This window comes from Phocoena sinus, chromosome 5 (genome assembly GCF_008692025.1).
Source record: "Phocoena sinus isolate mPhoSin1 chromosome 5, mPhoSin1.pri, whole genome shotgun sequence".
Taxonomy (NCBI): Eukaryota; Metazoa; Chordata; class Mammalia; order Artiodactyla; family Phocoenidae; genus Phocoena; species Phocoena sinus.
In genome coordinates this window covers 91,257,538-91,281,956 of record NC_045767.1, presented here as the reverse complement: position 1 = coordinate 91,281,956, position 24,419 = coordinate 91,257,538, and the positions used below count along the sequence as shown (strand labels likewise).

At 40.6% G+C, this 24,419-nt stretch overlaps 3 protein-coding genes across 5 annotated transcripts; all 3 read right to left on the bottom strand.

Annotated features, from left to right (window-relative positions):
• Nucleotides 1–634: 634 nt before the first annotated feature.
• LOC116754816 (platelet factor 4-like) lies at nucleotides 635–1,963 on the bottom strand. Of its 3 annotated transcripts, none has more exons than XM_032633772.1 (3): nucleotides 1,728–1,963; nucleotides 1,282–1,447; nucleotides 635–1,142 (listed from the first exon to the last, which is right to left on the bottom strand). In XM_032633772.1, exons 1-3 carry the CDS (start codon nucleotides 1,810–1,812, stop codon nucleotides 1,055–1,057), a joined length of 339 nt encoding a protein of 112 aa, XP_032489663.1. In that variant the 5' UTR covers nucleotides 1,813–1,963; the 3' UTR covers nucleotides 635–1,054. The 3 variants fall into 3 exon arrangements, with proteins under 3 accessions (XP_032489663.1, XP_032489665.1, XP_032489664.1); XM_032633774.1 differs by having other exon boundaries at nucleotides 1,282–1,408; XM_032633773.1 differs by having other exon boundaries at nucleotides 1,282–1,411; nucleotides 1,728–1,961.
• A 3,993-nt stretch (nucleotides 1,964–5,956) lies between these two features.
• On the bottom strand, nucleotides 5,957–7,531 carry PPBP (pro-platelet basic protein). Its single transcript, XM_032633771.1, has 3 exons — nucleotides 7,316–7,531; nucleotides 6,882–7,017; nucleotides 5,957–6,755 (listed from the first exon to the last, which is right to left on the bottom strand). Exons 1-3 carry the CDS (start codon nucleotides 7,434–7,436, stop codon nucleotides 6,653–6,655), a joined length of 360 nt encoding a protein of 119 aa, XP_032489662.1. The 5' UTR covers nucleotides 7,437–7,531; the 3' UTR covers nucleotides 5,957–6,652.
• Nucleotides 7,532–17,913: 10,382 nt separating this feature from the next.
• Nucleotides 17,914–20,681, bottom strand: LOC116753815 (C-X-C motif chemokine 6-like). The gene is made up of 4 exons (XM_032631715.1): nucleotides 19,976–20,681; nucleotides 19,683–19,815; nucleotides 19,487–19,570; nucleotides 17,914–19,127 (listed from the first exon to the last, which is right to left on the bottom strand). The coding sequence occupies exons 1-4, from the start codon at nucleotides 20,172–20,174 to the stop codon at nucleotides 19,109–19,111; spliced, it is 435 nt and encodes a 144-aa protein (XP_032487606.1). The 5' UTR covers nucleotides 20,175–20,681; the 3' UTR covers nucleotides 17,914–19,108.
• Nucleotides 20,682–24,419: the final 3,738 nt, after the last annotated feature.

The window sequence follows — 24,419 nt, the reverse complement described above, 5'->3', positions numbered from 1 at the left end:
GAACTGTGAGATAATAAATTTGTGCTGTTAAGGCCACTGAGTTTGTGGTACTTTGTTACAGAAGCAAAGTAACTAGCACACCCAACTTTCAATGCCATCCTTTCTTCCTAAAGTATAGTAGTGTCTTCTTAAAGCATAAATGAAAACACAACCTGTATCTCTCCTAATTTCCACAGCTGTTTAACACACAATCTCAGTATCTCCAATGTTAAGAGATTCATGGAACAGTGGTAAACTGCAAATAAGGTTTTACTGAACCCGAGAATACTGAGGAAAAAGTCTATTAAAGACATTTTCATGCTTAGAGCAAAACTCATGGTATATAAATGGAATGTAATAAGAACCAATTCTGTAAGTTTGCCAAATGTGGGATTTATTACAGGCAGTAACGAGTACAGGAACTGTTTTTACCATTTCATTTTTGTTAAATGTCAGCATTATCAAAGGATCAATAAAGAGTACAATATTTTAATGTAATGCTCTGGAAAGTATCAGTATATTTCCACTAAGTAGTAGAGAATTCTAGTTTCATTTTTGTTAATTTTCTATACTGGGGTAAAGTATAAATCTTAAGGAGGTAAAAGCAGAGTCTGCTTTATTTACTTAATTTTTAAAAAAAAAAGCAGCCCAGAAAACAAGTGCAATTAATATTTATTGGCAAAGCTAATCATGACATTATTATGTAAATAAGTAGTTATTAAGTAATACAATCCTGGAAATATGCAAATATATATCAGCCAACATACAACACCAAGTAAAACCAGTCTTTATTAAACCAAACCTTCTTTCAAAATATATGTTTGCTTAAAATTCCAGAGCTTTTTCTTTATATGAAATTGTGATATGTCAACATTATTTCTTTCCTCTATTAATAAATATTGACGATACCACAACTTCATTTATTTTGTTTATGTAGAATTTCAAGGATAATAGAATCATCAGATGATTTTTCCGCAGTTAGATTGAAAACGAAAAAAAAAAGAAAGAAGAAACACTTTATATAGCAAAAGTACAGATTTAAGCAGCCGACTCTTCAAAAGTCCAGATTTAAGAGCTAACTCTTCAAAAGTTTCTTGATTATTTTCTTATACAGAGGATTCTGCGGGTCCAGGCAAATTTTCCTCCCATCCTTCAGCGTAGCTCTGCCAGGGAAAGAAGAGGCGCGCCTTTCAGTCCTTGGGTTTGAATTTGGGATTAGGCTGGCGGGAGGCGGGTGGAGAGGGGCGGTAGGGAAGGGGAGAGAAGAGGGTGGGCACGAAAGAAGCGAGTGCAAGGACTCACATCAGTTGGGGGCTGGGGCAGTGGAGTCCAGCCCCGATCACCTCCAGGCTGGAGATGCTCCGGGGATGGACCGCAGAGGTGGTCTTCACACACACGCAGCGCAGGTCTCCAGCTCCACCTTCAGAGTCTGCTGCGGGTGGGGCGGGGACAGTGGGGAGTGACGACTCTGTGAATAGCCAGCGGTACCTTAGGGATCTTCTCGTGGCGTGGCGTCTGACCTTCACTTCCTCATCCACAAACCAGACCTCCCTCAGAAAGTGTCTGACTGTCCAGGTGGTAGAGCGCAGCGGGCAGCGCCTGGCACAGCGCCTGCGCTCTTAGCCGCGCTCGGTCAATCACAGCTGGGAACCGAGACGGGTACAGACTCCGCCCCAGCCCCGGGGGTTCCAGCACTCTCTCCCCACCGCCCCCGACCTCCCCCAGGCCCTGCTTCATTCAGCTCTCACCTTGGGCGAGAGCGACGGCTAGTAGGAGCAGCAGCCCGGGGCTGGGCCGCGGGCCGGGGGCGCGGGCGCCAGCTGCCAGGCTCATGTCGCAGAGATGCCAGCAGGAGCCGCGAGCGCAGGGGCAGCCCGGGCTGGCGCTCCGCAGACCGGTGGTTCCCGAGACTCTCAGGCCGTTTTATACCCGCGGTGGGTCAACTTCGTCGGAAGCCTGGGGTTGAGGATGGAGAACTGCGGTGCGGAAGCTGAGACACTTCTGCAGAGTTGGGCACTGTGCAGCCAAGATTAGGGCAAAAGGAAAAGAAGCCAGGGATCAGCAGTCTTGCTGGGAGCTGGTAGCAGGATCCAACCGCTACCCTGAATTCATATAATACATGCACATTTGTGCAGTTAGAAACGGTACTTTAACCTTATAAAAATGTATGTTTTCTTGGTTATGGTTATGTGCAACAGTAGAGTTCTCTGTAGTCACCGTGTTGCAGTTGATACAGCAGGAAAGTTTGTTTCCTTCTCAACTCTCAACTGCCTCATCAAGAACAAATACCATATGCTAACACGTATATATGGAATGTAAGAAAGGAAAAAAAAAGGTCATGAAGAACCTAGGGGCAAGACGGGAATAAAGACACAGACCTACTAGAGAATGGACTGGAGGATACGGGGAGGAGGAAGGGTAAGCTGTGACAAAGTGAGAGAGCGGCATGGACATATATACACTACCAAACGTAAAATAGATAGCTAGTGAGAAGCAGCCGCATAGCACAGGGAGATCAGCTTGGTGCTTTGTGACCACCTAGAGGGGTGGGATAGGGAGGGTGGGAGGGAGGGAGATGCAAGAGGGAGGAGATATAGGGACATATGTATATGTATAACTGATTCACTTTGTTATAAAGCAGAAACTAACACACCATTGTAAAGCAATTATACTCCAATAAAGATGTTAAAAAAAAAAGAACTGCTCCTTCACTTCTGCCTTTCTTATTGATTACCACTGAGTGAGTTTGGCAGGTGCGTTTCTTCCAGATGTGCCGTTTGTCATTGTTTTCTGCTACTAAAGAGTTGAATTTGGTCTCCAGGTGATGACTGGGTTCCAAATTTCACGTGAATGTGGAGAGTTTCCTCAGTCTCTTGAATGGGATCCACCTGGCTCTACCAACCATCATCCAATATACTCTAGGAAGCAAGCTCAGTTAGCCTCATCTATCCTCTTATTCTGAGAAAAATTGTAACGGTAATGTTTGGATGCACGCTTTCTATAAAAATTGCTACCTGGATGTTTCTCCATTCTGCTCAGGAAGAAGAGAGGTCAAGGAGAGTTTTCAGGCCATATCTCCCGGTGCCTGCTGCCACCTGGCCAGTACAAGTGACAGGGTGAGATGGGCTGCACCGTTGGCGGGAGTAGTGAAGCTCTCAGGAGGACACAGAGCATCTGGGAGTTGAGTGTGTAAAAGATGCAACAGAATCCTGCACAGAAAAGGTCCAGAGATCAATGTAGACCATCTTCCCTTCCCTGAAAAAGAATGACTTTGGCTCTTGATCAGGGCAAAGCACACACTCATCTCAAAGCCAGAGGCTCCCTGTCACACTGATTAACAGTGGTGAAGGGCCTCAGGAGCCCACTGCATGGAACTAGCAGACCTCTTTTTTTTTTTTTCCGGTTCGCAGGCCTCTCACTGTTGTGGCCTCTCCCGTTGCGGAGCACAGGCTCCGGACGCGCAGGCTCAGCAGCCGTGGCTCACGGGCCCAGCCGCTCCGCGGCATGTGGGATCTTCCTGGACCGGGGCACGAACCCGTGTCCCCTGCATCGGCAGGCGGACCCCCAACCACTGCACCACCAGGGAAGCCCTAGCAGACCTCTTAAATGCTCAGCAGGACCAGATTTCTGCAGGGATATGGAATTTAGTTCCTGGGCCTGGAATGTGCTTTCTCTTACTCTCCCACCACCTATCCTTTCAGCTGACTAGTTCTGTTCATATTTCTGGTGTCTGCTTAAATATCACCTCCCCACAGGGGCCTTCCCCGACAGCTAAAGCTACTTGTTTTCCCTGTTGTTGTCTTGTAACACCCACTGCTTCTCCTATTTCTCACAGCTCAAACAAACACAAATATATGACATACACACACACATGCATATATATTTAAATGTGTTTAAAATGGTTTCTCTTCCTAAATGGAAAGCTCCGTGTGGTGAGAGATAGTACTGTCTATCGCTATTCTAGCTCCTTGGAAGGAATTCAGTATAAAGTACTACACTAGTGAAGATGATGACGCGTTCATGTGTCTGTTTCTTTGTGTAGTTGGAGCATACCTCTATATGAACTTGTGGTTGTGATTATTTGTCAGCCTGTCTGCCTCTCCCACCAGATAGTACTCTCTTCAATGGCAAGTCTCTGTGACTTATAGTCTTTGAATATCCAGCATCCGTGCAATGGCTGGTACAGCATGTATAAGTCATACATGTTTATGGAACTGAAACTTGAGATCCCAAATTGGGTTAGCCCAGAGAGAATGGTTAGGAGGGGTGGTTTGGCATATGGATGGGCAACATACTGGATTTGTACAACCTTACCCCACAGATTTCAATATTTGCAGCATAAAGGAACCCAGGGAGTAGTGACAATTCATTCGTTCTTTCTCTGCATCTAAATAGAATAATTCAATAGGTGCACACAAAAGTAAGAGACATATGCATTATGCAGGAGGTATTAGCCTAGTGTAAAAACTGTGTCATGTCTCAAGAGGTGGCCCTGTTGGATTTCAGAAGGAAACCACTAGAGAGATGAACGAGATGCTGAGCTATTTTAAATTACTGGAGAAAAACTGATCACCACGACTGCAGTCACCATTTACTGCTTTATTTATTACATGTTTATTCATGTATGTTATTTGTTAACTATTACTTAATAAAAGTATTTATTTTGTAGATAAAGCATCTAAGGCATTAAACCTGTAATAGTGAGGAGATAATAAAAGGAAACCTAATAATGCAGAGATTGTGAACTATGTGCTTAATACATGAGTGCTCCCCAAGGTCCATGTGCAGTTTGGGATAGTTGAACTGATATCTTCTGCTATAACCATCATAGTATGTGCAGTATGCTATTTATGTATCAAGTCCTATTTTCCGTGTCAGTAACATTATGTGATATATAATGTAATCTCTTAATTAGAGAAAGAAAAATCAAGCAAAGTGATATGGTATGTGGTTAAGAGCATAGTTTCAAATTGCCACTCTGTCACCTACTTAGTTATCTGATTCTGAGGCAAATTTCCTAATCTCTTTGAACTTCGTTTTTCTTCCCTGTCACACTAATGGTAATAATAATAAATACTAACTAACATTGACATATGGGTTATTGTGTGACATTCATTATCTTCAGCACTTTGAATTTATTAACTGTTAATTTCACATCAACTCTATGAGATAAGCAATATTATTATGCCATTTTAGAGATGAAGAAACTTAGGCACAGAGAGGTTATGCAACCTGCCCAAATTTACACAGCTGGCAAGTGGTGGACTAAGTTACCCTCTCTTTAGAGGACGTGCTCTTAACCAGATCATAGCTAGCTTGTAAGAATTATTTAATTCTTTACAATTATTTAATTGTAATGCATGCAGAACAATTATTTTGTCTGGAATATTAATCTTATTATTAATATAACTCATAATATTAATAGTTATTAATAAAGTTTAGCTATTACTATAGTACATTAAAAACAGCACGTATCATCAGCTAGTGACTTTTGTTGGCCATATTGTTAAATACCAAAGTTTAAAAAAATAAAAAGATAAGGCTTTTTTTCCCTAATAATTCTGTTAAAGGTAATAATATATGACAACAAAGCAATAATAAATTTGATTTTATATTAATATTTCTTTAAGAATATTATGGGTGTAAATGAAAGAGATTAGACATTAAAGAAAGTTCTGTTGATTGTAAACTAACAGTTAGTAGCCTGGTAAAGCTTAAATTCTCTATCGTGTTTATTTGCAAGGTTGATTCTCATACTGAAATGGTTACCATCTAGATATTTAGTAAATGCAAATATGTACAAACATGTCAGGGTAAAACATTCAACACCAAGTAGAATCTGTGTTGTTATTATTATTATTGAAAATACTATCATAGATTATTAAAAATATATATGATATCATATATCATCATATATTTTTTGCTCTACTGGTATTAAATATATCCACTTTAAAGTAAATAACCACTGCTTACAAGATTCACATTCTACAGCTTTATTTTTAGGATTTGAAGGCTAAAATAAACATTAGAAAAATCTTTCAGAGAATGTTTTGAAACAAGACATCCTAGGACTAAGACAATGAAAAACACTATTAATATATAAAGTGCCTAAATATATTAATAAACATTTATTGAGCAAGTGTTCCATGCTGGGCCCTGTGTGGTTCGTAATATCACTGACCATTATGGAATCATCATGGGCACATCTAGTCTAACAGTACAGAGGAGCAAGATAAGTTAACATGGCTGTATTTGGAAAGAAATTTTTAAAGAGGAAATGCAAAACACAGTACCACATTTAGCCAAGAGTTAGGGAGTAAACCATGTATTTTGAAACTAGCCTTGCTTACTTTCTTTTTTGGTTAACTTTAAAAATTTTAAAGTTACTTTCCATTTACAGTTATTACAAAATATTGGCTCTATCCCCCCTGTTGTACAATGCATCCTTGAGCCTATCTTACACCCTAGCCATGCTTACTTTCATTTTCTCTCTGTCATCTATTAATCAGCCATCTCAGAACAAAATGTGACTTTTTGCGACAGAATGGAAAACACATCCAAAGCTTCATATGGTATTACTCGGTATCCTGGATAAATAAGAACTCTAGAAAGCCAAGACCTCCAACTTTTATCCTTCTTGGGAGATAAAATGGTTTGACAGAAAGCGAAAAGATTAAGCAGCTGATCCACCATCTTCCAATATTTTCTGGACTATTTTCTTGATTCTGGGAGCTTCTGGGTCCAGACAGATTTTCTTCCCATTCTTCAACATTGCTCTGCAAGAGAGAATAGAATTATCCGAGAGCATCCTGGCACACTATCAGAAGGGATCCAACAGTGTCGGTAGGGATGGAGGTGAAGGGCTTCCCTAGTGAGGCAATACTGCAGAAGCAGAGACTTACATTACTTCGACTTTGGTGCAGTGGGGTCCTGCCCTGATCACTTCCAAACCTTGGATGTTCCTGGGGTGAATGCCAGAGGTGGTCTTCACACATGAGCAGCGAAGTTCAACGTACCGCCTTCTATCCATACTTTTAGCTAGGGTAGAAGGTGTGATTCTATGAGTGGTCATGATTATCTCAAGGATCTTCCCTGTTGATGGGTACCTCTCTCACAAGGCCATTGCGAATCTGATCGGTAAACCTTTAGTAAAGTACCCTAGCAGAATTCCTGGCACATGAGTGCATCGCCTCCATTTACAGTTATTCATATAATGCCTTTCTCTAGTCCCAGGAGCATCAGGGCAGTCCATCCCCCAGATACAGCTGCAGCAGAAGCAGCCTCAGGTGCAGGGAAACAGAGATTCCACCTTCAGCTTTCCCTAAGTTTCTCTTACGTTCTCCAGTGGTGGAGGGAACCAGCGTGGTCAGGAGCAGTGACATCGGCAGCAACACCTGCAGGACAGGAAGTGGGATGGCCCTGGTACAGGAGGAGGTGGTGCTGCCCCTGAGGCTCATGGCAGAAAAGACCGAGTTGTTAGCCTGGAAGTCTGCAGCTAAGTCGCTTTCACAGTCTCCTGCTGTCTTTTATACACACTCCCTCAAGGCCAGTAAGGAGAAAAAGGATAGGGATGGGGGAAGTGAGGGTGTGTGGTAATATATGTGTAAGAGTGGTCAAGTTGTGCCCAACCCAGATAAATGCCAGGCGAGTCAAATTCCTGCTAAATTTCATTTTAAGCATCCCTGCACACTCTCACTGCCCCCTTCTCAATGTCCATCTCCCTTACACATATTTAATACTCTACTTAGGCAAGAACTAGACTGAGATATTACATATATTTTCTTTGTATAACTATGTAATATGCCCTGCCTTTCCTATAATGCAATTGAGAGGCCTTATAGACACTTTACGTGTATCTGAAAGCATAAGTACGCGGCCCTCGAAAAAGAGAGTTATCTTCCCTTTCCGGTTGCCAAGGAAAGCAGATGTTCCTATCTTGGTTGTTGATAAGTATTGGGATTCGTTTGGAGTATGTGGATAAAATAGGAGCCAATTACCATCAAAGTCTCACTTTGCATATTAGTTTATGGGCTTCTTTCTGTCTTCCAAATATATTATCTTTTGTAATTTTATCCAGAAACTAGAAGCAAACTCACCCTCCTTTCTGTTATAAAATAAACTACTTTTTTCTATCATCTGAGTATACCCTAGAAAACAAGACCCAGCAGCTTTATTTCTCATTATTAATCTAACTGAGAAATGTATAATACAATTCACTGTAAAAGATTCATAACCTGCAGACGCATGTGGGATAAAGCATGCAAGCTCCTCTTCATCATTACTCCACATTCCCGGTCTCCGATGGTAACCACTGGTAACAATTTGGCACCAGTTTTCTATTCTCTCTACATTTATATACACACATATACATATACATAGAGCCACACACATAATATTGGGTAAATTTTTGGCCAACCCAATACATAGAGATAAACATATAGAGAGGTAGACATAGATTTTTTAAATGTAAATGGGATTATTATATAGCTTTTGTCCTTCAAAAATATGTCTTCAGCATCCTTGCATGCTACCTCAGTGTCCCTTTTCCCCATTCTTTTCAATGTCTGCATAACATTCTATAGCATGGGCTCTTGTTGTTCAACTTCTGTCCCATTGGTGACCTTGAAGGTGTTTCCATTTTTGAACTTTTATATGAACGGCAGTAACATCTTTATTCCTCAAGTCTCAGACACCAATTAAGGGTCTTGATCTCAAACCCCGCATGAAAAAGCCCTGCAGCTATGCAGAGATAGACCTGCACATCACATACTGGCTTGCATATGCTATTGTCTGGATCTCTGCCCCATCTGTGAGACCTGCTTCCTCAACAGGACTGTACACTTTTTTTAAAGGTTTTTAAAATAACGTTTATTTCTTAAAAGTTAACATGTGCATAATAGGAAACTGAAAAACACAAGAAGCAAAAATCAGTCGTCCATAATCACAAGCAGTTTACTGTTTGATGCGTCCTTCTAAATCTCATTTGTGTATCTACACAACTAAGCATCCATTTTTATGTAATTCAGATTTTACAGTTATGTATCATGCTTTTTCCCACATCATGAATATTTACCATTTCAAAGTCCCACAGCTATATGAGTATTTTTATAACCAAGAATACACTACAGCAACTCAATCTGGAAGGAAAAAAATATAATCCTGCCTTTCTTGGCGATAAAAATTTCATAAAAAACAAAAATGGCAACAGGCCTTTAGACAGATATTGGCAGACTTATGATTAAAATACTACATTCCCTTAATGTTAAATTAAAAATGAGACATAGCACAACAGAGTACACAAAGCATAATGCTTCTAAGAGGATTCATTATCTGATCTAAACAATTAAAGTATTAGCAAGAAGGTATGTTTCCATTGACTTACTTAACAATATATTCCTATAGCACAGCCAAGAGATGCACACGCAACAATGGTTATCATCAAAATATAAATATGAACACATCCACATACATCCCTCCCTTTATACTTCCTTCTGCCCCTCTTCTGCCAACCTAATGAAAGAGTCCTGACGTATATTTCTGAGACGGTTTAACCATTCCATATCCAAGGTGCTGCTTTTTTAAAAAAATCAATTATAACAAAGATATTTACAAATTGGTTAATTCACTAGCTCTATTTTTTTTTTTTTTTGCGGTATGCGGGCCTCTCACTGTTGTGGCCTCTTCCCGGACGCGCAGGCTCAGCGGCCATGGCTCACGGGCCCAGCCGCTCCGTGGCATGTGGGATCTTCCCGGACCGGGGCACGAACCCATGTCCCCTGCATCGGCAGGCGGACTCTCGACCACTGCGCCACCAGGGAAGCCCACTAGCTCTACTTTTGATCCTACATCGTCTCCTCTGATCATCTAAAAATCTTAGATGTTGCAAAGTAAAGAATGAACCTTGTCCACAATAAACATAGGTACTTTACAAAACTGCACATATAGCCTATGGTTATAACCTAAAACTGTCTTCTAGACATGGAGATATTAGCCAAGAGCCCTTCCTTTCACCCTTCCTCTTACCCTCCCACCAGCATTTCAACGACTAAGTACAGGACTACATCTAGCTCTAAGAAGTGGATTAACATATACACTCCCAGAAGGCACAGCCCTTCCTGAAAAAACAACAAAAGAGCATTTATAAAGGGATATTTTACTACCTCTACTTTTAATATATTTTGGGCATTAGGACTTGTTTATTCTTTAATGCACAGCAATATTAACTGAAATGCACAAGTAGTACAATGGTTAGACAATCTGAACGTCTAGACTCATGGGCACAGAACCCCCCTCTGTACACTTTTGAATACAGAGGCACGCCCAAGGTTTCTTTGAAGGCCTCATGTTTCCTATAATGTGTAAGGTAACACAATATACAGTAGGTCTTAGCTAAACCGTGTTAGTGAATAAATCAATAAATACGTATCACTAAAGGAAAGTTTCGTTTTCATTTCTAATCAGTCACAATTCTCAAATTAGACTTCACATGGCCCAAAGTACCTGTGGTATAAAAAGGTGATTTGGAAGGCTGGGCAAAAAGGATGAGGCCCCAGACACAGGTTGTCTTCCTCTTACAACTGTGTCCAAATCGTACACAATATTCAAACTTCCCATTTTCTTTTTTTCTCATTTATTTATACCTTTAAAATTTTAGAAGAAACTGTTAAAATATTAAATGTATAAGATTACTTTTTATCAAAAGAATGACTGCAGTAAATGATTTCCAACTTGTAAAAAATTTTAAGCCAATTTTTCCTGTTTTTAGCAGTTACTGACTATGCGTACTGAGGTTCTTATTTCCTGTTTTACAATGTATTCCTTATTTTTCTCCACCCCATTTGTTTTCTTCTTATAACTTACAGTCTAGCAGTAGAACATACTAAATTAACCTGATTTTCCACCTCTCCCAACCCCAAAATTCATAGTCTAGCAGGTAAGCTTAAGGAAAATCTTAAGCTGAAAAAGATTAGTATCCTTCTAAGAGTGACCATGTGAAGTGAATTATAGAAAGAATTTCAACAGGAAATAGAATCAGGAGAGCAAACTTCCTTCTGGTTCTTCCTGAGTGATGACGGTATAACCTTTCCCCATTATTGTGATTAAACTATTGCTGATTCACAAATCAGATATGTTTGTGTTCAACCATAAGCTCAAAACCATTTCCACAGCAAGATATAAAGTTTTTTGGCATTATTCATCATATCATTCTTTTTCTGTCCATCCCACCTCTCCCCTCTGCAACACGTACTGTTTACTATATCTGTGAGTTTCACTGTACGCGTCTTCCCCCTCCACGACCCCCATACAAACACTATCCACATTTCCTTCCTGGTTCACTTACTAAGATTAGTCAGAAGTTCCTAGTCCTTTTGGGGAAACTATATGGAAAGTCTTCTGAGCTAATGATGCTACTTGACTTAGTTGATACCAGGAAAGAGGTAGGCATGTAGCACAGGATCATCAACTCATTGTCTTAATCAACAAGTGTATTTTGTCACAAAAGACACATCGATGGCAAGGTTTGTGAGGAAGTATTAACACATTTCTTGAGTCACTAAAATTTCACAAGCCTATTAGTTAGCGTGTGAGGTAAGTAACGTTTTGCTAGTATTCATTTCTTCAATATGTATTAAGTATCTACTATGTGCCGGGCATTACAAAGTCTCCTTGCTGTGTGACTTAGTCATTTAACTACTTCTTTTTTAAAAGTGAGATCTCAAATATTTGTGCAAAGCAATGGGATATAAATACTAATTTGCTATTGCTACTACGAATATTGCTAACTGCTATTACTGTCACATGCATGATTTTCTTGGATTTCCATGAAGAGAAACATAATACTGACTTGAATAACCTGACTATACAGAAATGGGTAAAAAATATTTTAAAATCAGTTATTCAAGCAAAAGAAGTTACTTTATGCAAAGTTATAACTTCAGCGAATGCTAGAAAATTAGTGTCAGAGGTTCTTGGGTTTAAGAATAACTTGACAGCTTTTTATGACTCTTACTTTGTCACCCTGGGTTTTTTTTTTTTTTTTGTGGTAAGTTACTTTATCTCTTTTTCCTTTAAGTCATTGTCTTATAAATAGCAGTGTCATTCAGGAAGCTAGCAAGTTTTCTAAGACTCAGAACAGAACTTATCTGTTAGGTATTTTAAAAGAAAATATCTAGAGACACTGGAGGAACATTAGCCTTTAAAATTAAAACATATATTAATTCTGCATTAATTAGAATGTTTTGAACTGACATCTCCTAAATATGAAGGGGATAAGCCACTGCCTACAAATTAGTAATAAAACAACCAGTACACTAGGGGCAGGACAGGAATAAAGATACAGATGTAGAGAATGGGCTTGAGGACACGGGAAGGGGGAAGGGTAAGCTGGGATGCAGTGAGAGAGTGGCATGGACATATATACACTACCAAATGTAAAATAGATAGCTAGTGGGAAGCAGCCGCATAGCACAGGGAGATCAGCTGGGTGCTTCGTGACCACCTAGAGGGGTGGGATAGGGAGGGTGGGAGGGAGGGAGACGCAAGAGGGAGGAGATATGGGGATATATGTATATGTATAACTGATTGACTTTGTTATAAAGCAGAAACTAACACACCATTGTAAAGCCATTATACTCCAATAAAGATGTTAAAACAACAGCAACAAAAAAAAAAACCCAATGGGTACAGAAGATCCTAGAGATGATAAAATGGAGGGTCAGTTTGTTAAAGCGCTTTAATCAATAAATTGAAATACTAGCCAACAAAACTTCCCTATGAGTGCTGAAATCTAATGTCTTCTGTATAACTCTGAGTGCCCAAGAATGATCCAGACCTCAAATACTCTGGCACTAATGTAATTGAGGCTGTATCTTATCCAGGGGTGAGGCATGGTGTGGGGAGTGGAGGGAGAGGGGGGAAGGTGAAAGAGCTGATGGGGAAATATCTTCCTGGGTGCTGTTATACAGGAACAGTGCAAAGTTTTGCAAGCCTGAGGATTTTTATTTTAATTATATTGATTGTTGCTATTTGTTGAACATCAGATGCCTGGCCATCCTTTTCTGATCCTCTTTCACTGCATAACAAGCCAACTCCAAACTTAGTGGCTTACGGCAAAGGTTTGTAATTTCTGATAACTCTGTGTGCTAATGAGGGGTTCTTCTGTTTTCATCTTGCCTGAGCTCACTTGAGTTGGTGTGGTCAGAGGGCAACTGGAACGGCTGAAAAGTCCAAACTGGCCTCTTTCACGTGGGAGGTGTTTCGTGCTGGCTACTGGCTGAGATTTTTGCTTGGGACACCTTGGTCCTCCTGTTCGTCCTCCTCTTTTAAGTAGTATCGTTACATTTGTCATGAATAAATGAAGAAGGAGGAAGGAAGGGAGCAGGAGAGAGAGAAAGAGAGAGAGAGAAGGAAGAGGAGAGTAGGAAAGAGAGAAAAAGACAATGAAAGACAAGAGCCTTCCACCCTCCTCCCTTCCCATCCCGTTTCCTTTCTTCTCCTCCTCCTGCTCTGTCCCTCTCCTCCCCTCCTCGCCCCTCCCCAGCCCCAGAAACCATGATGCACCTCCAGGATGCTCTTTCAGGATCCTCTGGAGGGTGCACCACAGCTTTCTTCCTTTGCTGGGAAAGATGGCAGCAGATCACGCAGAACAAACGTCCCTCCTGGGCATAGCTCACCGCCTGAGGGCGCTGTCTCACCCAAAGCTATGCCCACTCCCCAGGGGTAGCCCACATCTAATGGCTGGCCAATGAGCAGATTCAGAGGTCTGCCTCCTTGCCAAAATTCAGAATAACTCTGCAAAGCCAGGCCAGCTCCAGAGCTTCTCACAGGGCCACCCGAATCTTCTGTCACACAGCAGCTCTTCCTTTGCCCACCGCTGCTTGCTTACTTCCTGACAGATGTTAATTTTTAGAGCATTCCTCAAATTTCCTGCATGCAAATCTCCTCTCAGAGTTTAATTCTAGGCAATGCCACCTAAGACACTATTGCTGTCTCCCTCTCTCTCTCGAAATATCTAGTTCCTTTTCATTCAGCTTTCAAGAAAAGCTTTGTCAGAGAAAACTTTGAGTGTATTTGCTGCCAAAAGACCTTACCTTAGGTTGAAAGCTTCTCACCTTTGTAATCGCCGTATCATAAGGATCCTGCGCAAGGTCCAGTATGAAACAAGATTACCAATAAATGTCGATACCAATATTTGATGGATTAATGTTTATAAGAAGGGAAATACATCATACATCTTTATATTGTTGCCACATAACTGACAGAAAATATATAGAGAACATGAATGCATTGTTTCCAGAAGCTTCCTGAAAAAGACTGGTGGAAAAAAAAAGATTTCTTAGAAGCACTAAAAATTAATCATTCACACATAGGTATAAAGAATGGTAATACATATGAGAACAATTAACAGTGCTTAAATGATTGAACCCTCAGTTTTCTCATTTAAAGAGGAGCTTGAATTAGGAGGCTTGAGAAAGGAACTAACATTTATCAAGAAACTACTTTGTTCCAGGTTAGTCTTTATTGCCTGAGAGATAGATATTATTGTACTGCTCTTACAGATGAGAAAACTGAGGGATGGAGAGGCTAAATAAGTTGCCAAAGTCACGTAGCTAAAAATACTCAAAACTAGACTTGAAATGCAACTGCTTTGACTCGCACTTCACCACAAACTACAAAGAAATATCACTGGCCTCTCTTGCTGGAAGTGAATCAAATCAACTATTTTTCTCTTTGTTCAACCCAAGAGGTGGGTCCGAAAGAATCATCACACATTTATGTGGTAGTGGAAACGCATCCGTTAAGAACACGGATTTTTCAGAGGGCAGGGGATGTTCTTGCAATTTCTCAATATTTAAGAAATTGGACTCTAGACTTTGTGGAAACAAAGTTTTACACCTAAACTCTATGTCTTGCTATGTCATTATTTCACATTACATATTTAAAGTATGTACAATCCTTGTCGGGAATATAATATTAATTTTGCTGACTAAAAGCCACCGAGGACCATCAGCCAAAGTCAGAATCATGTGCACTGATGGCTCTTAGTAGTCAGGGAGGCAAATCGAAATCCCCAGGCGCTTCCTCTGTCTGGTAAATTTCTCAATGTGTAACATCCAGGAAGGACTTTTGAAGTTATGAACAACCTGAGAATTACCCACAGCAACTCTTTTCTTCATGCAAGAATTAAAACTATGATAGAAAAACAAAGCCACTAGTCATATTTTATCATAGATCCTGTCATATCTTCAGGAACTGAAGGATTATGTAAATGTGTCACACCCAGAGGCAAACAAGAAAGTCTGGTAGAATGAAGGGTATTGATTGCACATTGAAAATTGTTTGGATTGGGGGAGTAGCATAGAGTAAATTTTAGCTGAGCATTTGTTCAATTCCCAGTGATTTCATATATGAGAATGAATTTCAGAGGGATAACAGAGCGAATATAGTATTTAGGAATTTAGAGGAGGAAAATAGAAGGTATATCCTTAGAAGATGTTCATTAGATTAATTTCTCTCGGATATGTTAGTCTTTGAGTTTGCTACTCGCAGGGTCAATAGTAACAGCAGGATTGGTGAGTAGTAGCTGTCACTGAGGTTCTTGTATAGGTTATACTTTGGTAATACACTGTGATCTATTTTATTTGTAGAACAGCCAATTATGACATGAGCATGACAAATATGATTTCAAGACTATTACAATAAGGTCTTATTCTATGATCTATAAACAAACTAAACTTACTAATCTTGCTTCTGGGAAAAACAGACATCTTGAATTATGATAAACAAGTAATCAGTAATGTTTATTTCTTCACATAACTTATGTTTTGTCCATCCCAAAGGCATTTAATACGCTTTCATTTGTTATTATCAGGCACTTAATGAGTATTTTGGGGGCTGATACAATAAATCAGGGATTGTTTAAAACACTGAAATTTATAATTCAAACATTTATAGTAACTGGTTTGTTTTTTCAGGATTAGTGTATAGCTTATGGGTTCAAAGGGGAAAAATGCTATTTGAGAGAGCAATAAAATACCATAGAAGTTTAAAAATTTTTTTTAAAATTTGAGGTATTTTATGATTTTTTATATTGTTGAAAAAATTGTCAGCAACCTCATCTCTTTGAATCTACTCTAGGTTTTTTCATATCTTTGTATCTCTCTGTTTCTCTCACACATACATTCTCTCTCTATTACATAGATATATTAAATATGTAATAATAGAACATTATTAATCTAATTGATATTTGACTATATATGGAAAGAGATGAAAGATATAGAATAGCTTAGGTTAGATATAGATATGTTAATAATATATTAGCATATATTAATAAATACAAATACATGTTAATATAAGCATATATAACATAATTAATCCAATTGGGGGATGCATGTATGTATACTAATTAGATTAGTCTCTTTCCTTTTGTTTTCTCGCTCTTTCCTCAGAATGAGCTATTCCCATGAAATTGCTATTTTAATACCAGAGAGACAGTGGGAATTGTTTAGATCACTTATCTTTTAAAGCACCTACTATGTGCTAGGCACTGTCCTAGGAACTGAGGTGAACATCATAAACGTAGCCCTGCCCTCATGGAGCTTACAGGGAAGGTGGAACAGACACTAATAAATGACCACATGTACATAGTCTCTATAGGCTCTACAGTCATGTTGGTGACAAAATGCTATGAAGGGAAAGAACAAAAATTCTATGACAGGATATAAAAGGGACTTTAATCTAGTGGGGGGAAGGGTCAGAGAGGCCATGAGTGACATGTAAACTGGCTGGAAGGAAGGACGGGAGTTAGTCAGGTGAAAGTGAGGGGTCAGTGTTATAGGCTGAAGGGGACTGCACATACCAAAGCTCTTGTTGGATTGCTTGTAGGCAAGAAAGAGAAAAGAGGGTAAAGGAATTAAAATTTATTCAGCACCTACCATGAGCTAGGTGACTGATTTTAGGACACTATCTGACAACCTGAGTTTCAGGAAAATTTATTAATTCATTAAAGTTAACCTGTATCAGGTATTGGGGATGCGGAGATGAACGAAATATGGCAGATGCTCTGGGAGAACTCTGAGTAGAGTAGGGTAAAAACCCTTATAAGCAAGTAAAGTAATGCAATGTTGGCTATTCACATAAATTCAAATATTTAGAAGATACTATGGGAACATCAAAATGGAAACCACGAGTTTCTGCTGGGAATGCCAAGGAAAACTTCATGAAGGAGGTGTTGATTGAACTGAGCTCTGAAGGATGAATAAGCTTCCTCCTATAGACAGAAAATGGGAAGGGCCTTCCCGGTAGAGGCCCTACCAAATGCAAAGACCTGGACCTGGAAAGAACTTGCCCTGTAAGGGAACTAAATTCTTGACTGCAAAGATGCTAGGGAAAAATGCAGTTGAAGTAATAATCAGGAGTCATGAAACAGAACCTAATTTGTCATACTTTGTAACTTGTATTTCATGTCTAGGAAACAGGCAGCAGTAAAGGATTTAAGGTAAGGAAGGCTTATCTATTTGTGTTTTCTAAAGAACCCAGAGATCGTTGGTGCTGTGAATAAGGAACTGGAAGGGGAGTGAGCTTGGAAATAGGTTGAACTAATGCAAGGACATTGGGAAATGAGGGGTCCTCTCTGCTAGCCAAAGAGGAGAGTGGTTAATTTTTACAATAATGTAGAATTAAGAGGAATGACATTTTTGTAACAGTACAATAAAGAAGAAAGAACTTGGGCTTCCCTGGTGGTGCAGTGGTTGAGAGTCCGCCTGCCGATGCAGGGGACACGGGTTGGTGCCCCGGTCCGGGAAGATCCCACATGCCGCGGAGTGGCTAGGCCCGTGAGTCATTGCCGCTGAGCCTGTGCATCCGGAGCCTGTGCTCCGCAACGGAGAGGCCACAACAGTGAGAGGCCCGCATACAAGAAAGAACTTGAGTAAATTTTTTAAATCTTTTATTGTTTTTCCCAGAGAACAAAGGAAGTACCATAAACCATTGAGACCACATTTAACAAGTGCAATTTTAACATAGTAAATGTGATGCATATGTAATTCTTTGTAACAAAATGGTCAAAACCTTTAAAAGATACAGTATAAGCGTCTGCAAATCTTAGCAGGGCAGTGCATTTTTTTTTTTTAACTGCATGATGAGTTTATATTCAAAGAGCTCAAATATGTTTTCAGAACTTTCAAAGTATAAATCATTGTTAAGTTTGCCTTTACTCTTTCTTTTTTTTAACATCTTTATTGGAGTATAATTGCTTTACAATGTGCCTTTACTTTTAAGAAACTAAAAGGATGTATTTTTATAAAAACTAGAAATAAGGAATTTACCTAGTTCCTAGCTTCTTCATCAATCCAAAACATATACTTAGAAATATAATACTATAGATATAATACTCCTAATAAACTAGATAATAAATACCATAAAAATCAAAAGTTTAATGAGTAAGTCATGACATTATGCCATACTAGGAAGACATCAAATATCTAAATGTATAGGAAAATAATATATTAGTCCTTATAGAACTCATACATTTAGAAATTCTAAATAAGGAAATATATTCTACACAGATAACTGTATAATACATCCAGATTTCTAATGCAATATAACTTAAATAGCTAACCAGGGTCAAGAGTAAGAAAATTCTCTAACATATTCCTCAAGAAATGATACTAAAGTAGTTCCTATTTCATGAAAGGGTGAGAATAACAGTTTATCTCCGTATATAGCATTCTAATGAAATATCATTCACACATTAAAGACACAGTTTTTCCATAGCACTATAAGAACTATATTCTAGAAATACGATAGTCACCTTGAAAGATTAACAACCAGCGATTCTTGATTCACAATTTAGTTAATTGCCAAAGATTTCAGTAGCATAGCAGATAAAATAACAGCAAATAAGGAGCAGGAAATACTACGCTAAACACACCATAAACTGAGCAGAAAGCTGCAGGGACAAACATAGTTTCCCTCCTCTCATCTCTCTCTTATAGTGGGGAATTCATACAGAAACCTAACTCACTGGAGAAAATTAGCCCTTGCTTCTTGTCTTCACTGGGTCCAGAGATCCCCAGAAAACTCTTCTGCTGAAGAACTGGGCAATTTTTCCGATGCACGGTCCTTTCTCTTAATTTTTCTTGTTTCCACTGTTGGGAAAAGAATTACATCAGTATAACCAAATTTCCACACACCTGTCTACCCCAACTTGTTTTCAAAACACAGTTGAGGATCAATAAAAAGCAAAGGGTGGGCTCAAGGTCTCCAGTAACAACAACAACAACAAATACATCTCAGCGGTGAGTTCCGTGTAACCTCCTAGGCAATTACACATGACATTTGTGATAAGGGTTTTCCCGGGACATTCTATAACAACTTTCGCCCCTTCTCCCGAACATCCTTTTTTTTTCTAAGCGTGGTTGCCAAATCCCACGCGGAGAATAAGGACTTTGAGAAGTCCGCACTCCAAGAAACATCCAGAAATCAAAAAGATCAAGGTGACAGGTACCTGTCCAACATTTTCTGGATGACCTTCTTGATCAGAGGAGCTTCTGGGTCCAGACAGACTTCCTTTTTGTTCTTCAAGGTGGCTCTGCAGAGAGAAAAGGAGGGTGCGCCCATGAGCTGCGGGGGCTGAAGTCAGGGTTGGGGAGACATCCCTCTTGCCAAGGTCACAGTGGACAGCGCCGCGCAGGAGGACTTACACCACTTCCACCTTGGAGCACTGCGGTCCTGGGGCGATCACCTTCAGATTACTGACCATTTTGGGATGAATCCCCGGTGTGGTGGTTAAGCACATGCAACGCAGCTCTCTCACTATGGCCGCGACAGGACCCGCTGGGGTAGAAAGAGAGACACGGTTATGGGCAGGTTGCTGGGAGATCTCTTCCCCAGCCAGTCCGCCCTGGACATTTCCCCACGCCCGGGGCGCCGCGGCCGCCTGGCAGGCGGTGCCACTCCGCCTGCCCGGTGCGTCCGACTGGCTGTGAGCTCTCACCGCTGGCGAGGGGCCCTGGCGGCGTCAGCAGCAGCAGCGCGAGCAGCAAGCACAGTGAGCCCGAAGGGCCGGGGATGCGGGCGGCGTGGCTGGATAGGAGTCTCATAGCGGCGAAGAGACTCAGCGAGAGGGGTTCAGGAGGGAGAAGGGGTGGGATTTGAAGCTCTAGAGCACCGTGACTTCTTCGGGTCCTCCGCATCCCTTTTATCTGCACTCTCTCCCTCCCGGCAGGAAATTCAGTCTTTGGGATGCCTGGGAAATTCCCCGGACTGAGGCGGGGCGGGGTAAAGGGGGCCGAGTGGAGCGGGGTTAGTCAGTGGGGTTTGGGGAGGGCGGCTGGGAGCCGCTGACTGCACCCATTCCGCAATGGACGAGTCAGCTCGCCCCGCGGTGGATGGAGTTCTGCGCTGCTCCCGCTGGAAGTGAGAAGCAGTCCTGCGAAGACTTCATCCTCGGGGCCAGCCTGGGCTAGCGAAAGCCAGCTTCTCCTGGGGCACAGAGTCTTCTCAGAGATGCCCGTCGTCTCCATCTAAACAGGAAGACTGGGAACAAAGTAGCCCGGAGGTTTGACTTTAGAAAGATTTCTGAAATTCCTTTCTGATTATTATTACTATTATTATTCAGGAAATGGAAGCCATGATTAAAACTGCGCCAAACTGCAAGACCTTACACTCCTGCTTGCAGGCAGACCATTCTAGGTTCTTCAGATTAGTTTATAATTCTCTGGTCTCCAGCCCGCGTTAGAAGCCAAGATAAGACGATGAAAGTACCTCTACTCCCACTTGAAGTCAGTGGGAGGAACAGGCTCCAAAATCAAGTCTACTTACTGGAAATCCTATACTTCGTTTTGCAAACATGAGTGTCAAGGTGGTTTAACAAAAATCTTCAAAATCACCCAGCAAATTGCCCTGGGAAATTGATGCCTTGTTTTGCACAGATCAATACACTATGGAAGTGGAAGATGTATGGTCTTGTTTGGGGGTGGAATGGGGAGGGGCGAGTGCAGACTAAAGCAATGCCACAGAGCCCAGCCTCTTAGCTATGGCTCAGACCTTCCTAACTCCACGTGTAATTGACCCAAGTTGGAGAAGCTGTGGAGTCTGATGAGTTTAAGTGGCTCATCTGGAAGTTTGGTTCTAGGGATTTGAATCAATTTGGCAGCAAGACAGCACCCACTCTGGCTTCGTTCCAACAACTTCATGGGAGGGAAGGGTGACTCACACACACATAGGCTTCTGGAACCATCCAACTTCTTGATCAGTGGTGTTGGCCAAGCCTGTTTCCACAGTACTGTTCTAGCCAGAGTGAGCCCACAGCTGCGCCCTGAACCCGAGGTGTGAGGTAGCTTCCAGCTTCCTCTCTTTCTCTCCTCTGTGGAAGCAGTTAGCACTGTGAAGTTTTAACGGCTGGGTCTTTCACATGTCTGACTCCGTGGCAGGTGTGGCAATGATGTTGGAATGGCATGTAGGCTTTTTTCTCATGGAAATCTAACTAGATCCTATTCTGGATTGTTCTCAAGACTGTTGTCCTCACAGTTGGCCAGCCAAGGCAATCGGTAAACATGATGGCAATTAGAAACCAGTCATGGAACACAATTCTTTTCCTTGTCTCTCGTGACCGTGGAACCTTTTCTTAACTCCTTCACACATCTTCCTTGGCAGGACATCACCTCCACTGGTGAGCAAGAAGGAGGTGTCATAGACCTTTAGAACTTTTAGTCCAGAAGAAAACTTTAGAAATCCCCTAGTTGAAGAGGGCTGAGAGGTTTGGCCTCACTTTGTGGGAAGTTAAATGGGAAGTTCTCTATCCTGCACAGCTGCCTGATCCCATCAGCGTAATATCTGACTCAACGAATACAATCCTTCATCCTTCTGAGAAGTGGTGATCTGGGAAAATAGCCTTCAGATTATTATTATATATTGCCTTTTTAGACATTAGACTGTATCTAAAGACAAAAGCCTCACTGATGTGGATAAGATAAAATTTCAAAAATGTAACTAAAAATCTTGGGCAATTATATTCAATTTAACCTCAGGGAATAAGCCATAGTATAAGATTTTGTGGGGGAAAAAGTATGTAATGACTCAAGTAGGTTATTGACTTTTTATAAGTGTGTATGTGTATTATGTGTGTGATTGTGTGTATGTGTGTTTAGGTTCCAAATAAGCTGTTTTAAATATAAAGGAACTTGCGAATTAGTTTTGGCACCCAATGGTAAGATCATAGAAGGGTCATGAGATGTGACTTCCAGTTCTTCTGGACACTCTCCTTACAGATGTGCATGCTTCACCTGGTTTGTACCCTGAATCAACTTACCATAGGTTGTTTACAGAATGTAAGGCAAAAATAAATATTTCTATATCTGGCAAGCAAGTAATAGGAAGTCCCCCCTAGAAATTAGCTGTTGGGCTGCCCAACCTAATCAGGAGGCAGCAGGTAACTTAATCTGAGTTCTGATTGAAATCATTTGGGTGCATTGCCCATGTCTGGTTCCTGTCTAAGCATCCCTGATGTAGACCTTGTGCAAAGACAGATAAGAATGTGGATGGTCCAAAGACTCCCTGCAGTTGACAATGACACCAACTAGGAGGCAGAGCTCTTCAAAAGTAATTGCTTCTTTATTGTAAGTCTAAAGGGAAGCCATTTGCCCTGCCTGCACTGTGTACAGGTAGTATAGAAAGGCACTGTGTTATTTTTGTCCCAAAGTATAACAAAACAATCCACAAAATGACATCCTGATAGCCTGAAAAGTTGACTGTCAAAAGCAACTCAATTTTAGTCATAATACCACAGAGTAATGTAAGAAGAATTAAAACATTCTTGATGGTTTGCAGCTCTGAAAACACTTTCATGTTCATGATGTTTTGAGCCTCATCTTGATTCTTTGAGGCAGGTAAGAAACATTTTCCTCTCCTCACTTTTCAGCTTGGGAAAGAAAGGCCAGAGAAAGAGTTAAGAAGCAGAAAATCCAGGATTGGAAGTCAAGTACTGGAGAATCCACCCCAAGAAATTTTTAATGGTTTCCAGATTACAAACCGCTTTCTTCACAGTACTGACAAATACCCCGTGGCTCTCCACATCTGGTTAACTTTACGTTACCACTTTACTTTATTGCCCAATAATCATATGTTAAGGTGTTGAAATCCACAGTCTATCTGCTCCTGGACTTTGAGGTCACAATGATGTCAAACATCCAAGAGGCTTTCAGGTTAACCAGCCTAATACTGTCACCTGCTTTCTAAGTCCTTCTCTTTCTTCAAAACCAAAGTCTTGTCTTCTCTGAGAAGGTTTATTCTGACAAAGCCAACTGAAATGAATTCCTTCTGCTTTTAGTCCTTGAACAATCAATGTACTTGTAAAAACTCTCTCCTGAGACAGAATTGATTATTAATTACTCCATAACTTTTGTTTTGTCTCTCCCAAGTTAACCATAAACTTTAAAATCAGCACTGGGGATTTCCCTGGTTGTGCTATGGTTAAGAATCCACCTGCCAATGCAGGGGCACGGGCTGAAGCCCTGGTCAGGGAAGATCCCACATGCTGCGGAGCAACTAAGCCCATGCACCACAACTACTGAGCCTGCGCTCTGCAGCCCGTGAGCCACAACTACTGAAGCCCACTCCCATAGAGCCCATGCTCCACAACAAGAGAAGCCACTGCAATGAGAAGCCCGCACACCGCTATGAAGAGTAGCCCCTACTCACCACAACTAGAGGAAGCCCGTGCACAGCAATGAAGACCCAACTCAGCCAAAATTAAATAAATTCAATAAATAAATTTATAGATAAATAAAAAAATAAACAAAATCAGCACTGATATCCTATATTTCTCACATGACCTCCCATAGGTTCCAAGTTCAGTAGCAAGCAGTTCATGAACATTTGATGACAAATAATGTTAGCTTTTAAATTTTGTAGTGTACTTTAAATTGCAAGTGGATCTTAAAGTTAAGGAGGAAAGAATCGGGTGGTTTACTGTCATTAATCATTTGAACTTATCTATTTTGAATTGGCTTTCCCAATGGTGGAAATTTTTTCTTGACTATTCTTAGGGACTGTTCAGATGATATTTTCAGTCTTTGGAATCTGAACCATTCAGAAGAATGTTCAGAAACCAGCAAGATATATGATATTAAAAGAAAAACTATATACGACTAAGGTGTCAACCAAAATACATGTTTTATGTGACTTAGAGATTGTTGGAGATAAGTGATAAGGGAAAATTCTGATTAGGTTATACTGTGTTGAATGGTAACAGTGTGGGAATGTTATTCTAAACTGATCTCTTCCAACAAATCAGAGAGGCCTTTAGTGATGTGATTTAGTATATGACTTAGGCCTTTTCAAATATTTTTCTAAGTTTCTATTTTCTCTTATATCCACTACTCTTTATATTACCTTTAAGAAATGCTGTATATTGCAGTAAGAAAAGTAGTGGACGTATC

Bases quoted from the DNA above. Each gene is read 5' to 3' on its own strand.
- LOC116754816 (XM_032633772.1), bottom strand. From the start codon at position 1,812: ATGAGCCTGGCAGCTGGCGCCCGCGCCCCCGGCCCGCGGCCCAGCCCC. The intron at 1,448-1,727 runs GTGAGAGCTGAA...GGCTATTCACAG, and splicing joins AGCCGTCGCTCTCGCCCAAG to AGTCGTCACTCCCCACTGTC. The intron at 1,143-1,281 runs GTGAGTCCTTGC...TTTCCCTGGCAG, and splicing joins TGCCCCAGCCCCCAACTGAT to AGCTACGCTGAAGGATGGGA.
- PPBP (XM_032633771.1), bottom strand. From the start codon at position 7,436: ATGAGCCTCAGGGGCAGCACCACCTCCTCCTGTACCAGGGCCATCCCA. The intron at 7,018-7,315 runs GTAAGAGAAACT...CTTCTACCCTAG, and splicing joins TCCCTCCACCACTGGAGAAC to CTAAAAGTATGGATAGAAGG. The intron at 6,756-6,881 runs GTAAGTCTCTGC...TCTCTCTTGCAG, and splicing joins TGCACCAAAGTCGAAGTAAT to AGCAATGTTGAAGAATGGGA.
- LOC116753815 (XM_032631715.1), bottom strand. From the start codon at position 20,174: ATGCGGAGGACCCGAAGAAGTCACGGTGCTCTAGAGCTTCAAATCCCA. The intron at 19,816-19,975 runs GTGAGAGCTCAC...TTTCTACCCCAG, and splicing joins GCCAGGGCCCCTCGCCAGCG to CGGGTCCTGTCGCGGCCATA. The intron at 19,571-19,682 runs GTAAGTCCTCCT...TTCTCTCTGCAG, and splicing joins TGCTCCAAGGTGGAAGTGGT to AGCCACCTTGAAGAACAAAA.